The sequence below is a fragment of the Callithrix jacchus genome, chromosome 7 (assembly GCF_049354715.1).
Source record: "Callithrix jacchus isolate 240 chromosome 7, calJac240_pri, whole genome shotgun sequence".
Classification (NCBI taxonomy): Eukaryota; Metazoa; Chordata; class Mammalia; order Primates; family Cebidae; genus Callithrix; species Callithrix jacchus.
In genome coordinates, this window is record NC_133508.1 from 142,924,604 (window position 1) to 142,943,589 (window position 18,986).

The 18,986-nt window shown below is 32.5% G+C and overlaps 1 protein-coding gene across 2 annotated transcripts in view; it reads left to right on the forward strand.

The window, feature by feature from the left end:
* The window catches only part of COL11A1 (collagen type XI alpha 1 chain), a 215,057-nt gene that overhangs the window by 101,608 nt on the left and 94,463 nt on the right, over positions 1-18,986 (forward strand). For both annotated transcript variants that reach the window (XM_002751147.6, XM_035252270.3), the window contains 7 exons: positions 5,339-5,392; positions 7,225-7,332; positions 10,326-10,379; positions 14,993-15,046; positions 15,336-15,380; positions 15,527-15,580; positions 15,689-15,733. In XM_002751147.6, coding sequence (XP_002751193.3) covers positions 5,339-5,392; positions 7,225-7,332; positions 10,326-10,379; positions 14,993-15,046; positions 15,336-15,380; positions 15,527-15,580; positions 15,689-15,733 — 414 coding nt within the window. The remainder of the gene's footprint in view (positions 1-5,338; positions 5,393-7,224; positions 7,333-10,325; positions 10,380-14,992; positions 15,047-15,335; positions 15,381-15,526; positions 15,581-15,688; positions 15,734-18,986) is intronic.

Genomic DNA, 18,986 nt, shown 5'->3' on the forward strand with positions numbered 1-18,986 from the left:
GGTACCAATAAGGAATGCATAACAAAAAGGAATGGATTTATTATATCCATTACGTTTTATCTGAAAAAAAAAACCCTGCTGTTATATGCTAAAAGTAAATCTCTTTTTCTTATAAATTGTCAGATATATTATTATGTAAAAGGCCAGGTATGTCACATTAACTCAGCTACTTTACAGTAATCTCAGTTCATCCTGATCACCATGGATTCCATAAACCACAGATCAAAGATACCTAAAAAACAAAAATATTAACTTAAAAATTACAGTATGACTGGCCATGGTGGCACATGCCTATAATCCCAACACTTTGGGATGCCAAAGCAGGAGGATTGCCTAAACCCAGTAATTCAAGGCCAGCCTGGGCAACATAGTGAGACCTCATCTCTACAAAGTATTTTTAAAGTTAGCCAGGTGCTCTGATACCCATCTGTAGTCCCAGCTACTTGGGAGGTTGATGGGGGAGAGTTGCTTGAGCCCAAGAGGTCTAGGCTGCAATAAGCCATGATTAAGCTACTGCACTCTAGCCAGGACGGCAGATTGAGACCCTGTCAAAAAGAAAAATAATTGCAATGCAACAATACACAATAATAATAATTTTAAAAATATATAATATGAAAACTATACAGCATTTAAATTTTGTTAGGTATTATCAGTAATTTAGAGGTGATTTAAAGTGTACAGGACAATGTGGGGAGGCTAAAAGTGAATACTATATCATTCATTTTATATCAAGAACTTGAGCAGCCACAGATTTTGGTATAGGGCTCTGAAATCAATCATCCCTAGATACCAAGACTGTATATTGTCTCACTGAATTGACAAATGAGCACAGTGGTGACTCAGGTAGGGTTTCACATGTGATTTGTAGGTTGTCTATACTGAAATAATGTCTCTGTTTAGAATTTTTCTTGTTAAGACTTTTAAGCATCAATTCAAATGTTTTTCTCTGGAATTGGTGCCTATCAAGGAATTTTAGAGGGACTAGGCAGTGTTTAAAAGGAAAGTGCCTGACTGGGATGGGGATGTTCTTAACTGCTGAAACTTGTTAGGAGATTTGCAAAGTGACAGAAGCAAATATAATTACAAATTACTAGGCTGGAGGCAATGGCTCATGCCTGTAATCCCAGCACTTTGCCAAGTCAGGGAGGGTAGATCGCCTCAGGTCAGAAGTTTGAGATCAGCCTGGCCAACACAGTAAAACCCTGTCTTTACTAAAAATACAAAGAATTAGCTGGGCATGGTGATGGGAGCCTGTAATCCCAGCTACTCAGGAGGCTGAGGCAGAAGAATCACTTGAATCTTGGAGGCAGAGGTTGGGGTTAGCCGAGATCGCACCATTGGGTTGCACGCTAGCCTGGCCAACAAGAACAAAACTCCATCCCCAAAGAAAAAAAATACATATATATGTAAGTGACTAGATATATGTGAGGACAAAGCCTTACAGGAAAAAATTAAGATACATTTTATGTTTGTAGGAAAACATCTTAACAATTTTTTATTGTTTTGAGGGTGTATGGTCTTAGAAGATGCAAGACCTCTCTCTCTCTCTATCTATCTATATTTCCTATATCTATCTATCTATCTATCTATCTATCTATCTATCTATCTATCCTCTCTATCTATCTATATTTCCTCTCTCTATCTATATATCTATATATAGATATATAGATATATACAGGAAAATAACTAAAATTTTAAATTGAGAACCAAAACCTCTGGGTTCTTACTCTAGTTTTCCTGCTTACTTTCTCTGACCCTCATTTGAGGGCTGTAAAATAAAGAAAATATCCTAAAATTTTTTAAAGACATTTTCAGCTATATCTTTTATTCTCTCTCATATACAAATCAAGTAGTAAATTATGTCTTATTACAGATTACAATTTATTTTTCTAAATTACAGATTTAGAGAAATTTTGTATAAATATTAGTTAAATTTTTTAATGGCAAGAATTCCTTATATTTTCAAATCTTGAAGGATTAAATCCTGATGAATTTTTAATGTGCCTTATTTTGTTTTTCTGAGTATGGAAGATAATTGATCATTTCTCTCAAAAGAGACAGAAGATAATGGAAAATATTTTATGTATAATATTAGTTGTTAACCAAAAGTAAAATAGCAAGTTAATACTTTAATTATGACTAAAATTCTTCATTTTTTAGCTGCAGGTTTGTCTCTTAAGCCTGGAGCAACACAGTCCAATAAATTAGGTGGCACAGATGAATTCCACCTTTATACATCTCCTAAAACTATGTTTTCTTTTTTCTTATCTAGTCATTTTAACACTAGAAATCTTAATAGTTTAATATGTCACTTGTTAAAAAATGACATTTGTAAGGAAATACCTAATTGAATCATCTAATTGTTTTTAAAACATGAATGTGCTGAAATCCAAAACACGAGAAAAATAGCCTCGCTGTTGACAGAGTTCTTACTTTAAAAATAAATAAAAAATAAAACTCTGTCTGAAACAATTCTAAAAACTGTCAGTGATTTTAGACATGGAGTGCAGTATTCTGTAAACTAAGCGTGGCAACTGTGTAATTATATGTTCTTCTCTAGAGAGAAGATAATGAAGACAGTTGTCAATAGCACATTAAGTGGTCATTTTCAGCTCTTAAGCCTCTGCCTTTGCCCAGTCACATTCAGTACAGAGAGCATCCTCCTTCTTACAAGACCAATTATGGGCAGGATGGTGAAAATGGCATGGTTTCTCTCGAAAAAAATAAACAAAAAAACTCTAGGCATGCCAGAATTATTTATGTATGCAAGATACCAGTTTGAAGCTCTTTTTCCAGGGTTAGGTCTCATATTTTGGTAATTACCCAGCATTTGGTATTTTCCAGACTTTAATATACCTTGCCAAACTCACCCTGAGGCATCTAATAAATGATTATTGAACATTATGGTCACTGAAGGTCCAAAACCTGTTTGGCACTGGAAACTCACAGGCTAATTAGGCAGGATTCTTGTGTTCTGCCATTCAGTAGAAGGAAAGCAACCTATGATCTAGTAAATTTAGGACAGCATATTGTTGGACTAATAAATATGCAGTGAAAGCCACAGGATGGAGAAGTTAATTTTAGGAGGAATTCAAGACAGAAGACTGCAAAAGTGAATAAGGGCCAGATCATGTGGTAAAGGGGGGTATCTTATATTGATTTATAGCAATTGATACCATTGGGTTAGTTTAAAGTAAAAATTGATGTGACCAATTTTGTATTATAAAGAGGCCATCTAGGCAGCAAGATGGAGGTATTTGGGCCTATCCTTCCTAGCTTTGTTTTCGCACACAGTCCAAAATGTTCTTTTCTGAAATTATCAAATTAAATCCATTTCCTACTAGCAACTGAAATACAACCCCTCCATCAAACCCTCCTCATTAACTTCCTGCCTCACCACCCCCTCCACCAGCACCATACATCATCATCATTATCATCACCATTTTGGCTTTCGTCTCTGAGCACCCTTTCTACTTCATCTGTACCAAAATGACTCCAAATGTCCCAGTTTCAGAGTTTTTTTTTTTTTTTTTTTTTTTTTTTGAGGCAGATGGCGGGGGGCAGGCATGGGGTCTCCCTCTGTTGCCAAGCCTGGAGTGCAGCAGACAGATCTTTGTTCTCTGCAACCTCCACCTCCTAGGTTCAAGCAATTCTTGTGCGCAGCCTCCTGAGTAGCTGGGATAACAGGCACCCAGCACCAGGCCCTGCTAATTTTTCTATTTTTAGTAGAAATGAGGTTTCACCATGTTGGCCAAGCTGGTCTCAACTCCTTACCTTGGACAATCCACCCACCTCAGCCTCCCAAAGTGCTGGGATAACTGGCATGAGTCACTGTGCATGGCCTACTTTCAGATTTTACTGGTAAAACAAAAACCTCAAACTATTCCACAGCACTTTGAATGAGTAATTGTTCAATTAATTTTATTGACTACATGAATGATTATTTCTTAGTAATTTAATTTTTCTTGAACTTAAGAGATAGTAAGGTTGTTTATGAAACTTACTTAAAAATCCAGGTTTCAATAAGAATGATAGAACATATTTCCATAGCCAAACTTGCTCCTCTCCTTATTAAAGGAGTCTCAGTTTTCAGCATTGTTGCTCTGTGCATATAGTGCCGTAATCAACAATTTGACATGTAAAGGATATTATTAATTTCTATTTTATATAATTAATTTGTTTAAAAGGAGATTATAAGATACAGATCGGATTGAGCTAGAAAGCATTTATCTAAAGGATATGATCAAAAATATACAATATAAAATTCATAGGTATAAATTAGTAAATTAAGGGAAAATCATTTTACTTATTTTATTTGTTCATTCAGAGCTCTTGTAATGCAAAGTTAAAATGATAATTATTTAAGTGGTTTTTTTTGTTTGTTTTTTGGTAGGGGTTTGGGTGGGGAGGCAAGTTCTTGCTCTGTCACCAGGCTTGACTGAGGTAGCACGATCATGGCTTACTGCAGCCGTTACTTCCTGGGCTCAAGCAATCCTCCCACTTCAGTTTTTTGAGTAGCTGTGGTTACAGGCACGTGTTCCCACACTTGGCTAATTTTTGTATTTTTTTTTTTTTTTTTTTTTTTTTGTGAGATGGAATTTCGCTCTTGTTACCCAGGCTGGTGTGCAATGGCGCGATCTCAGCTCACCACAACCTCCGCCTCCTGGGCTCAGGCAATTCTCCTGCCTCAGCCTCCTGAGTAGCTGGGATTACAGGCACGCACCACCATGCCCAGCTAATTTTTTGTATTTTTAGTAGAGACGGGGTTTCACCATGTTGACCAGGATGGTCTCCATCTCTTGACCTCGTGATCCACCCACCTCGGCCTCCCAAAGTACTGGGATTACAGGCATGAGCCACTGCGCCCGGCCAATTTTTGTATTTTTTATAGAGACGGGGTTTTGCCATGTTGCCCAGGATGGCCTCAAACTCCTGGGCTTGAACAATCTGTCCACCTCGGCCTCCTAAACTGCTGGGATTACAGGCATGAACCACCATACCAGGCTAAATATTTACTTTTAATTTGTCTAACTGGTATAGAATACATGTTGTTATGAGAGAATGGTTATTTCTATTATAAAATAAGATTTAATGAACATATTTGTGAAAAATGTCATAGGGTAATTTACAGCCAATAATTGTGAAAATATGAGATGACAGTGGGGATCAGAATCTGTGGCTGGAGTTGGAAAAGGGAGGAGGAGGTTTTAAAACTAGCATTCATATTTCTCAAAAATAATTAGTCCTCATTATCAGCACATAAATTTTTATGGCAATATTTTAGATTACTCCAAATGACTGATTAAACTCCTATTTAATTCTTTTTATAATGTTTTAGGGTGAAGATGGTTTTCCAGGATTCAAAGGTGACATGGGTCTTAAAGGTGACAGAGTAAGTATAAAGAAAATGTGCACTAGTACATAAAAGTACACACACACACACACATATATATATATATATTTAAAATGTTAAAGATAAGTAAAGGAAAAATATATATGCATGTATTTATATATATATATATATGTATGTGCATAGCAAGCACAGGATAAATAAAATGTTTGTATTACCCAAGTCTTTGCTCATTTTAAGTTTTTTACAAAGATTTAGGCATTTTAATTTTTGTGGAGATAGTATAGTATCAATTGTCTTTTAGATGATATATTTCCATAAGTTTCATAAAAAACATGCACACATGCATGCATGCGCACACACACACACACACACACACACGTGTTAGTATTGTTCATACCCAGGACATTAGAAAGTTGTGATCAAATTACTAGGAGTATTTTGATAAGTTTGTTCTCAATTCTGTTCATATATAATGAGCTATGCTGCCTGGAAGTGTATGTCTGCAGCTTTCATGAATTTTCATTGTATGATGGTGTTCAATTTTTGAATGCACAAATAGCAGTTTTTTTCTAATAATACATTATAGAAAACAAATGGAAATATTAGTTATCTAAAGTAAAATTAATGCTTTTTTGGGAAGATTTATTTTAAGTACCTGATACATCTGAGCAAAGAAGCATTCTATAGGAAATATGTGTTTTCCGAAAATTCAAATGAAGTCTGCATGCAGGATTAAGGGCAATGCCATCCATATGCAAGTTCTTAAACATTAAAGATAAAAGCCACATACAAAATAGAGATATTTTTCTTGTGTTCCAAACAGTAATTTTCAAAGCTACTGACCGATCTTTATTATTATTTTTTCCCTTTCTCTCTGCAACACAGATGTGTTAAAAGCAATTTAATGTCATATATGGTAACATCAGACTTTTGTAGATTTTCAAATGTCAGAATATATTCAGTCATTTATTAAATAGAAGTCAAACACTTTCAAGCCTTGTTGTCATGAACAAAAACCTGAGTAAACACACAAAAGTTGAAAACTCTGACTTTTCAGAAAACTGTAATTTATGCCTTTCATTCTCCAAATATATTTTCGTAACCGCCCGATGGGTTTATCTTGCCTGCTGCCCAGGCAGAGCTGATTTATCAAGACAGGGGAATGGCAATAGAGAAAGAGTTTAATACACATAGAGTTGGCTGAATACAAGACTAGAGAGTTTTATTATTACTCAAATCAGCCTTCACAGAAATTTGGAGGATAGGGATTTAAAGATAGTTTGGTGGGCAGGAGGCTAGGAAATGGGAGCTGCTGCGTGGTCGAGGTGCAATCATAGGGGTGTGGAAAATGGTCGTTGTGTGCTGAGCCAGCTTCTGGCTGGGGACCACGGGACCACTTAAGTCACGAGTCATGGGTCTGGGTGAAGTCATCTGGTTGTCAGAAATGCAAAAGTCTGAAAAAAACATCTCAAAAGGCCAGTCTTATATTCTACATAGTGATGTTATTTACAAGAGTAATTGGGAAAGTTATAAACATTGTAACTTTAGGAACAATGACTAGTCACTCTTTACTATGCCCACATTTTAGTGGAATTTACACCCCTCTCATAATTCTAACCTTGTGGCCTTGTATTAGTTTTTACAAAGGCAGATTTGTTTGGGGAATAACTATCATCATTTGAACTATAAAGTTCACTTATCCCAATGTTAGCTTGGCCCATGCCCAGGAATGATTTAGGGCAGTTTGAAGGTAAAAGTCAATATGAAGTTTGTCAGATCAGATCCCTTTCACTGTCATAATTTTTTCACTGTTATAACTTTTGTAAAGGCAGTTTCATTTTCACTAATAAGAATGTTACTCTGTGCCTCAGGGAGAAGTTGGTCAAATTGGCCCAAGAGGGGAAGACGGCCCTGAAGGCCCCAAAGGTAGAGCAGGCCCAACTGGAGACCCAGGTCCTTCTGGTCAAGCAGGAGAAAAGGTTAGTCAATGACTTTAAATCCACAGGTACTCTTGCAGATGAAGTTTCATTATCATTTTAAATTCTTTCAGTAACTGGTGTCAGAAGTTGAGTTCTTAATATCTTAAAGATAAAATGGTCATTATCATTTTAAATTTGCAACCATTACATTTCAGTGTAATATTAGGCAACATTAAAATTGCTTTCATGAATATTTAGTGATATGGTAAATTTTCAATAATGTACTGTGAAGTTAAATTTGTAAAAAGACAAGAAATGTCTATGACAAGTATTATCACATTATGTACACTAAAGCCAAATATAAATAATAATCTCTTGTGGATTGAATTCAAATGATTCCTTTTCTTTCATTCATATATATATATATGTGTGTGTGTGTGTATATATATGTATAGTCTATATTTTAATAGGGGATTAAATTAAATTCCTCTTAAATACTCCTAAGAGGTAAAATCATGAGATGGATACCTCTTTTGTCACTCCTCATTTTCTAGTCCCCTATGTCCTCCTCAGCCATGTGGAATCAGCTACTCTTAGAACTCTTTCACATTAGATGTTTAGAATTAAAGGTTGTGCCATTAAAGGATGAAAGAATCAATGAAAGAGGGTCTACTTATGGTTTTGGACCAAGGAGAATCATCTTTTATTTTTTCCACTTGAATATGCATCTCGCATAATAAGTATGTTAAAAATTACTGGTATTCAGGCCCAACTTGAAGAGACTTTAATTTTAATCTGGGCTTGACACAGTATCAATGTGTTTTAAAACATACCCAGATAATTCTAATATTCATTGTTTTGAGAGACACTGGGTATTACGTATTGTGTCAAAAACGTTTGCAATCATTACATTTACATTTCAATATAATATTAGGCAACATTATAATTTGCTTCTATGGAGTATGTAGTGACATGGCAAATTTTTAAAATATACTAGGAAGTTAAATTTAATGAGAAATGTCTATGACAAGTGTTTTGACATTATGTACACTAAATCAAAATATCAATAATAATCTCTTGCTGGTATCATTCAAATCCTTTTCTATATGTATATGCCTATATTTTCTACAATAAACATGCCATTATTCTATAAAATAAAGAAAATAGAAGCCCCCTCCATCCTATCTCAGAAAGCAAATATATTATAGAGGTATTACATAGAAATTGCAAATAGACAAAAAGAAAATTCCTCATGTCATATGAATCAATTGATGTGACAGTTCTTATAGATTTTCATACTTTGAAACTTCCATAGTTTCACACTTTGAAAAACATTGCTATTTGTAAATGGATGAACAATGTTACAGTGTTTTGGCAGCAGAAGGAAAAGATCAGGGGAAAACAAGGCCTTATGAGGCATTTAAACCCTTTCATTTAAAATGCTCCATGCCAGTAGTTAAAAGGCTACCCTGGACCTTTCTGGCTTCTTAGACCCTGTCATGTGTAAATAGTCACACAAGCTATTGTGATAAATCAGGAGCTTAAACTACCCAACAGTTCTTTTCTTCTTTAACATTTCATTCGTATTTGTTCGTTTATCGAAGGTGCCTGTCATCCTATTGAAAATAAATCTTTCTGTCAGAATTTATTTTAAAATGACTTTAAAATGAATTAGAGTATATGCATACATTCTAATGTGATAATTAACAAAGAAAACAAATAACTTGTGATCATAATTAGATAATTTTACTAATCTTGAAATCGATGGTATAAAACAAGCTGTGATAACTGAATGTACCCAAGGGGACATCATTATAAGGATGCTTCTTAGAGTTTGTTTGCATATTTTCCATCTGAAGACTACTTATCTATGCAATGCTGATCATGACTCAGTAACTCTTTAGTTCAATCTGCAATAACAAGATCATAAACTGTGTTCTTAATTTCTTTCCTTGTTTCATTCAGTAAAATACTTATGTTTATTCACAAACTTCTGTTCATTTTTTATCAATACACATACAAATTTGAACTTGAGTTTATTTTCCATTTTTAGTTGTTTAATGTATATTGAAAATAATACTTTATGGTTTTTAATGGTTAAGACATTAGTAAATAATATTTTATAAATGAAGTAGTATGCTTCTGTAAGTATCTTATTAAGGAAATGGATGCATAGTAAAATTCCACGTACCTAATTTATTCAATTTATTTACTTTTTATCTTTCTGCCTGTTTTTTTAAATTAACGCTTTGTTCAGATAGAAATTTTAGGGATGTGAATTGTTTAGGGTAGTATTTTAAACCATCTGGTATTTGTTACACATTGTTGGACTTCATTATAACTTAAAATTTGTTTTAACACTTTTAGATTGAAGGTAACCTCATTGCACTGGAACAAAATAACATATTCAGTTACCTGCTTGGAAGAATAAACACTCCACAAAAATCATCATTATTAGCTAAAGCTCTCAATACATATTATATTTAGTAATCCAGATAGTTCAAGACATTAGAGTGAAAGAAGAAATTTGGCTTAAAATTTATTTCTGAATTTCTTTGCATGTCTAAGGTTTACTTGCTGAGAAAACTCATGATCTCTTGTTTTATATTTAGACTGGGATAAATGAAATAACGTTATCAAAAAGATTTACTCTTATTGGAGTGATAAAATCTAAATATTGTGCCAATTACATCAACTAATTTAAAATAGTATTTAATGTTGAAAAAAGCTTAGGAGTATTTTTAACTTCGCTTTAGAATTCACAAAGGAGTTAGCGTTCTCTTTAAAAGCACAGGATTCATGTACCTAAAGAAGGCAGCATCACTTATATAACAAAGGTAAGTTAGACAACATTATCACATTAGAAATATGTTCAAAGCAGCAATTTTCTTATTCCATGAAAAAATATAATGAAGGTAAATAATGATCGAAATTTGCAAATCTTCCTTTTGGCTGTACAATATCTGATTCTAATATTTAGACAAAATACTAAAATTATGTAAACTTAATTCAACTTAAAATATTACTTGTATTATTATATATTCTAACTATAGGGAAAACTTGGAGTTCCAGGATTACCAGGATATCCAGGAAGACAAGGTCCAAAGGTAAAACAGCTTGATATTTATGGTTTATTAACATGTTGTGAAGACAATATTAATCACATATGGTTACCTTACAGTTTGTAACACGTCTATGTCATGATGAGTACTTAAAAATAATTTCACAAGGGAAAATCATAGGGCATGTGGACACCTGGAGTGCAGGGAGCTCAAAGAGCTTAGGTGGTTATGGATTGCAGCATTTTAGGAGATGGCAGTCACAAAAGGAAGGCATAATCGGTACTTCTTTCCAACTGGAATAAGAACTATCCTAGTATATCTGGACATTTGATGGATAATAGCTTTTGATTTCCTTTCTATTACCCTAAGGTTTTAAACTATCACTTGGTTTGTTTTTTAATTAATACACCTTTCACACTGTCTATTACCCCCATTTCCACTCGTATTTTTTTTCCAGGGTTGCCATAACAAACCCCCACAAACTTATTAACTTAGAACAACAGAAATTCACTGTCTCACAGTTCTGGAGGTCAGAAGTATGAAATCAAGGTGTCCCAGAGCCATGTTGCCTCCGGAGTTTCTAGTAAAGAATCTGTCCTTGCTGCTCCCTGCTTCTGGTGGCCCCAGGCATGCCTTGGCTTGTGGCTCATAAAATCAGTCTCTGTCCCCTTCTTTATTATGTGCATCTTCTTCTCTTCTGTCTGTGCATTTTCTTCTCTTCTGTCTTTTTTAAGGACATTTGCCATTGGATTTAGGGACCAGCTGGACAATCCAGGAGGATCTCATTTCCTTAATTTAATAACATTTGGCAAGACTTTTTTTTCCAAGTAAAGTAACATTCATAGATTTGGATATGGATATATCTTTTGAGGAGCCACCATTCAATTCACTGTATAACTCAAATCTCTTTTTTAGCTATTTGAAATATATATATTTGAAGCATAAAAATATGGTTTTAAAAATGGGTATTTACCTTAGGGTACTATTTTTCTGAAACCAATAGTAACACTTTGTTAAGCATCCACTTGATACATTCAGTAGTTAAATTAAGCTTGTTAATTTAATTAATAAATGAATGATAATTATTAATAACAGAGTAGTTATGATATGGGAGGGGACAGAGAAGTGCTGGGTAGTTTTATTTATGTCATTCTTTTAATTATATGTACATGAGATTATATCAAGCTATTTGTTTATTGAATTTGACCCATTCAGGCATAACAGACACAATAGATAGGGCAAATCCTGCTTCTGTAACATTCTTAAACATATATTTACTTATAAGTTTCACGTATAATGATGGGAGACAAAAATGTTCTTCTCCCTGAATCTGTAAACCACATGCCCTTGTGGTCCCTCATTGCCACATGGTAACACTCTCTTAGGCTTGCTGTATAGCTTTGTCTTACAATTTTTTCATCGAGTTTCCAAAGAAATACTTACTTCCTTGAGTAGCAGGGAATAAATATAATGCTTTTGAACCCATCTAAAATAAGATGTATGCCCTCTGTGGTTTAAAAATAATACAGGCATAATTTAAATATTTTCTGGCTGTACTCAGACCGTTAATACTTTTTACTATTTAAATATTGTCTCTTTCATGCTGCTCTGTCTCCCATTTAGCATCCTGTCAAATGTCAAGCATTTGCACAAATATTATGAGTAAAAGGAACCATTCACTGCATAATCCAGGACCTCAAGCTGTCCTTACATCATTTCATGCATTCTTAAGCTATTTATGAAGTTAAATTATGATTGTTTGGTTTTGAATTAAAACCATAGAAAATTGTCAAAATATTACATGAATGAGCAGAATTTTATTTAATGAATATATTTAAGATTTTGTTTTTTCCCCTAAGTTAATTCTCTGATCAGTATTATTTGAATTCTTTTTATTAACAAAATGCAATAGAATAACTAAACAGAAATGTTTTCTCCTAGAGGTATCCAATACTTTTTAACTCTTTTACCAAAATGTCCGAAATTTTGTTCTTTATTTCTTCATATGGCTAATATTCATAACTCATTGATTATTTCTATGATCAAAAAGCTCTTAAGTTTCTCTGTTCCAAAATGAAAAACTGATTGGGACATCAACGATCAAAAGTAGCGTCAGGTTTTTTTTCCTGTGTGTAAGCTGATGAATTTTGAATAAATTTAAATTGTTATTTTACTAAAGTGAAATTCCATTACCAGTCTCTTTCAAGCAGATTAAAGACTGTAAGTGGACATTAGATGTAGCACCAATGTGCTATAAAATAACTGTTTCATAAAATAAAATCTATTTTAAGGTAGAATAATTTTATATTTCAGATAGCAGCATTTTTAAAATTTCACATTTTTTAGTTTCACATTTATTGACTGAGCCAATTTCACAATTAGTCTTTGACTTTATGGCCTTTGTGTGTTTCCATGTAAAAACAGGTACTATATTTTCATAGAAATTATATATTTTAGTGATAATTCCTCATGTGGGAAGCAAAAAAGTAGTATTTCCATATATTCAACAGATTAATTGGTGGGTTGGACATTTTTCTGTGCTTTCTCTCAATTTCCTAGAGCATAAACTATGTAAGAAAATAAATTTATGAAATACAAAATTGGTACATAATGTCCGTTTGTTTAAATGAGGAATCTATAAATATGTTTAGTTGTCTCTTCTAGTCAGGACAGAACTGAATATTTATCTCCCCTGCCTCAAAGTTTTTGTTCTATACTTGATTATACTTATTTGTCCCATTCCTGTAATAGTCACATAGTAATACTGTGCTAGACATAACGATCTGATTCTATGTAGAGAAAGAAAAGTGATTTTGAGAGGTCTTCCAAATGTAATGTGCAGAGATTTTTTTCCCTAGTATGTGAATATTATACATCCTAACAATTGTTCTCAGACTGATCACAAGTTAGCTATATAGGCATGTAATGACACATATAGGAAAACATGTTATAAAAAGCAGCTTAGAGTGTATCCTTCGGGTTATTATTTTGACTGTCAGCTGCCATGGGGCATCACATACAATTTTCCTTACCTGCTTTAATATTGCATAGCAAACACAAATTGATAGCATCTTACCTTCCTGATAAGTGTGTAATATTCACTACTTTCAAATTGGGAATAGGGCTAAATAGTTACCTCCTGTGCGTAGATAATACTCTACACCTGGCTATTCTAACTGTACATGCCTAAGAATACAGCTTCCAGGACGTCTCAAATTTCACAATACATGTGACCTGGTGAGGTTGTTGAAAATACAAATTCCTGGACCTCTCTGCCAGAGAGTCTGATTGTGTTTCAGTAGATGTGGAGTGTGCCCCGGCAATCCATTTTTTTAGCAACTACTCTAGATTATTCTGATACAGAGGAGTCATGTATCACTTGGAGAAACATTTTTAGGGGTAGTTCAGTGCAAATGAGTAGATTAAAAAAAGAAAGGAATGTATTCAAGTCCAAGGAGACATTATGCACCAATTTTGTTTTTCAAAAATTTAATGTATGGAGAAGTTTGTAAAATTTGATGTCTACTACTCTCTGCTAGGCATTTTATGTATTATTGCACTTAATCCATACAATGGTCTAAAAAGGAAAACTCTCCACTCATTCTTTTTCAGGGTCTCATAGTTAACAAGCTGAGCAGCAAGGATTGAACACTAATCTTCTTTATTTTCTGACAGTGATGAGGGAAGCTAATCACAATCATGATCAAATAAATATCTGAGCAGTTAAAAATCTAGATATATGTGTAAAATCATATAGAAAATGTGGTTATTGGGAATTATATTGTATCTATCTGTAAAATGTGGCTGTGAATGAAATTATGGTTTTATAAACTTATAATATTTACAATAATTATTATATATAATTATTATTTTTATATCAAGCATTCGTTTTTTTCAATCCTACAAATTTCAAAGTACCTATAAGGTATGTATTATTATCCTCACTTTGAAGAAAAAAAAGCTATACTCAATGACCATAAGTAATGTACCAAACTTACTTAGCTAATGCATAACAAGCATAAATCTCGAAATTATGCCTTCAGAATTCTAAAAAACAGAATTTTAATGCTTGGCTGTCTGACTTTGACTTTTCACTAGATTTAGTTGTATTCAAACACCAAATAGAAAAAGTGGAGTAAGGTTTTTAGTCTATGAGTTGATCCAGTTTTAAAAATGTGAAAATACTCAACTAAAAAATGGTAACTATAGATATATGATAATATAAATTCAGGAAAAAACATTTTCTAAAATGCCTATTTTAATATTTGACTATTTCTGTTTGTGAAATAGGATTTTTTTTTTTAGAATTGAAGCAAATATATAGAACTTTACATTGAAATACATTTTCTATAAAATGTCCCGTAATTACTATTTTATAACAAGAGATATAATAACACTTGATTAATTCATTTACTTAGAAGGTTAAAACTAAACTGTTTTATCAATTTGTGCTTTCAATGCTTCCAGGATTTCAGATGTCATCGTAAGTTAATTTTCAGTTACTTCGTTGGTAGCTGTATGGTATCTCAAAATTTATATTTTTGATTTAAATATTAACAGCTGTGTGAAAATCAGTCTGTTCCAAAATAAATTATACTTTGTGGCTGAAAATGTTAATTGTCACGTTTGTTTATTGTTTATTAATTTTATTATTGTAGGGTTCCACTGGATTCCCTGGCTTTCCAGGTGCCAATGGAGAGAAAGGTGCACGGGTATGATATATAAATATAATGTTTAACCTATGTAACATAAATGTTCTTAGCTGGACAGGGGCGTGCCTGTATTCCCAGATATTTGTGAGGCTGAGGTGGAGGATTGCTTGAATCCAGTAATTCCAGGCCAGCCTGGGCAACATAGCAAGTCTGTCTCTAAATGAATACATGAATGAATGAAGAATGAATGAATGAAGAATGTTCTTGCATGAGTACTCAGTGTTAGCACCAGACTCATTAGTTATTGTGATATACTGCATATTAAAATTGTTGGAACTGTCTTTGATAGGGAGTAGCTGGCAAACCAGGCCCTCGGGGTCAGCGTGGTCCAACGGTAGGTGCCTTGATTTAAAACGATGTGCTTTTTTCATATTGAATTTAGTTTTTCAAGATAACTTATTTTTCAAAAATAAAAATTGATTCAGTGCCTTTGGATTTGCCAGGTACTAATTCAGGTTTATCTTTTGTTCTCATCTGCAGGGTCCTCGAGGTTCAAGAGGTGCAAGAGGGCCCACTGGGAAACCCGGGCCGAAGGTATCATCTGCACATTTTGTGTTTGGATGTTGCTGTAGGTTTATTTTCCAGACAGATGCTATGAGAAGGAATTAAAACTGATTTTTCTTTTTCTTTTCTTGGTACAAGGGCACTTCAGGCGGTGATGGTCCTCCTGGCCCCCCAGGTGAAAGAGTACGTATAATACAACTTCATAATAGAAAATGAAAATTATTATTTCTGCAAGTATCCAGATTTCGGGGAAAAGATGTGTGTCTGCTAATACAAATGCAAATTTATCCACAAAATCTAGACTGAGTTTAAAAATGCTTATTTTTAAATTTATTTCCCTTCACCAATAAAAAAGCTTAATCAGTATATTCTAGTAATTATGTTACAGAAATGAGAAAAATGTGTATAACTGGACTAAAATATCACTCTTATAGTCAGGCCAGCATATATATAATTTTAAATACACTTGGAACATCTTTGTCCTCTTCTCCACCTTGTTTGCTTTCCATATTGATACTCATTTTGTTCACAGAGCTGTCAGCAATATTATGCCAGTAAAAAACAAGCTACTAGTAGCCATTAAGCCAGAATCAATATACATTCAACTCAAGATGAAACATCTATTCCAGTAAATAGAATAACTATTTAGTAAATTGATTTTTAATTGATATAAGATGAAGCCAAATACATATGAACAAGCATGCCCTCTGTTGGGCTTTTTTTGGCATTTTTAGAGCCAGATTTTTTTAAAGCTATACTCCTGATATAAATTTAAATATTAGAATCTGTATTCCTTTAAAAAAGTAGAATCATTTCTTTATATTCTGTAATAATTTTCAGTATTAAATAGTCAATTGAATATATTTTTGTATATTATTGCTTGAAATGTATAGTAGGTGTTTTATAGAAAACAGAAACGCCTTGCAATGCATAACCTATAATTGAAAATGAATAATTTTTGTTTGAGTAAAAGTAATGAGCAAAACTTGAGTTTCTATTTGTGACAAATATAGGAGTAGATAACACACAAGAATAAACATTTAATTAGAGTTGCTTTAAGTCTTTGGTTTGTATTTAATTAACTTTCCACTAAATGTTTCTCACTCTTGATGAACTGTTCCCAAATTAAGTCTATTTATCCTGTAAATTTTGAGCTCATAAATAATACATTCACTTGAAGTATTTTATGGTCAAAGTCATTTTAATAAGATACATTTAAATGGATTAAAATGGCAAAATAATTAAATGGAGCAGAACAATTTAACAAAAAAATAGCACAACTATGAGTTTTATTTTTAGACACAACTTACTCTCTCCTCATGCATTTGGTTTTGTCTACCAGAATGTTATGATCAACAATATTTCCTTACAAGTGAATATACTTTTGCTGATACTGTATTTTAATTTGAAAAACAATACTGTCATCCAACAGTATTTTAAAAACACTTTGTTTATTTAAAAAAAAAAAACACTTTGAGAGTGAGAAAAGTACCTCTTGAGGATTAAAGTAAGAAATTTTTGTTTTGTTTTGTTGTTTTATTAATCTAGGTGGATTTATTTTTGATAAATATTCATACACTGTTTTCAATATCTGTGTAGGAAGAACATATTTTCTGTATTCCTTGTGGTTGATGAGACATTTCACCCCAAAAATGCCTTCATTTTCTGCCAAGAGTTTTTAAGTATCTTAAACCACTTAGTTCATGTCTTAAGCACAAACTTGAAAAATGGCAAATGTAATGCCATAAAATATTTTCTTCCACATATGTCAATTGGAAAGTTCAGGGAATTAATTCTGTGGTATCATTTGATTAGAAAAAGAAATACCTATTTTTGCCCATTTCAATGGACTTCTTCTTTAACAATACATTTATATTTAACTATATAGTTATAGTGACGTATATATATTTATATATATATGTATATAAAAACTTTTACTAAGATATTCTACAAATTAAATGTGATTCCTCATAATCATGATTTGTAGATCATGGATGCTGGTTATTAAAAATTAAATATATCTTTTAGTTAGGTCTAGCATTACCAAATTAAGTGAAATCAAAAATGAAACAGACAGAACCAAGACACCTAGTTAAATTTGAATTATATATCAAGAATAAGTTATTTTTGTCATAAGTATTAAGTATGTCTCTTGTGATATTTAGGATATCTTAAAATTATTATTTATTTAAAGCTCAAATTTAACTAGGCACTGGATATTGTATCTGGTGATCTGGTTTCAACACCATGTATACACAGAGTCATTATGGATTTTTTAAATCCCACCTGGAAACTATTTTGATTAATGCAAAAAGAATATGTCAACACTTTGTGTGAAATTTTATAAAGATTCAATTTTTCAATTTTGTTTATTTCAAGTAATGATTTTTGAAATGTTTCATTCTTAAAGAATTTAAATTTAAACTGTATTTGAAAAATAGCAAAATTTTAGAAAGCAAAATGACATTTTAAGAAATTGGGAAAATAGAGTTTGCTACATAATCAAAGGAATACTATTTTTTAGAATTCGTACTTAAAATGATTTTTTGTTTAGGAATCATAGTTTCATAGTTTAATAAGAGTGTAAAAATTTTTAAGTTCCTAAACTTTGCCCACTGGTTTTGGCAGTTTCATGTGACATCTATTTTTGTTGACTTTATATATAACTTTGAAGTTACTATTTTAATATACGATGCTGGTAATAGTACAAACTGTACAAACTTGTGATGATTTCTGAACATTGGCTTATGAATGGTAATGAGATTTTTCTTGGGAAGGCTAGATTGGTAAATAGAAAGAGTAAATTCTATTGAAGGCCAACTTCAGTAAACTCTATTTTTGATCAGAAAACTGCATAAATCCTACCCTAAGTATATTACTTAAGAAATTTTATTTATGTTGTCTTTCATAAATCTTCTTAAATAAATGCAACTATTATGTTCTGGGCCTACAAAGGATTATCTCTTACCAATTATTTTTCTGCCAACAATAGAGTCACTGTAATGGGACCTACTTTTTGCACTTTAAAAATAGGTAAATTTGAGAGATGAACAATATAGTTAATTAAAAATCAAGCCAAAAATGATATAGTACTTTATTTGTATTTAATGTTAATAACTACACAATGAAGTTATTTTCATCTTATCTACAAAATAAACTTATACATGAGTAAAAAATACATTGACATTATCCAAAATGAATATATTTTAAATATTGAGACTAGTTAACAGCATGTTCTGTGGTCTAGCTGAGGTAGTCACATACTTTCTCTTTTAGCTTTAGAATCTATGGCTAGATACAGAATATGGATAGAATAAGTTTTAAAAGAGTTTTTTGAGGGGGAAGCTAAGGAATTGAATTGAACCAAAATATCTTTCTTCTATGAATGTTTCTAGCCAATGTTAAAAGTAAAGAAGCTGCAGAACTTCTCAATTCT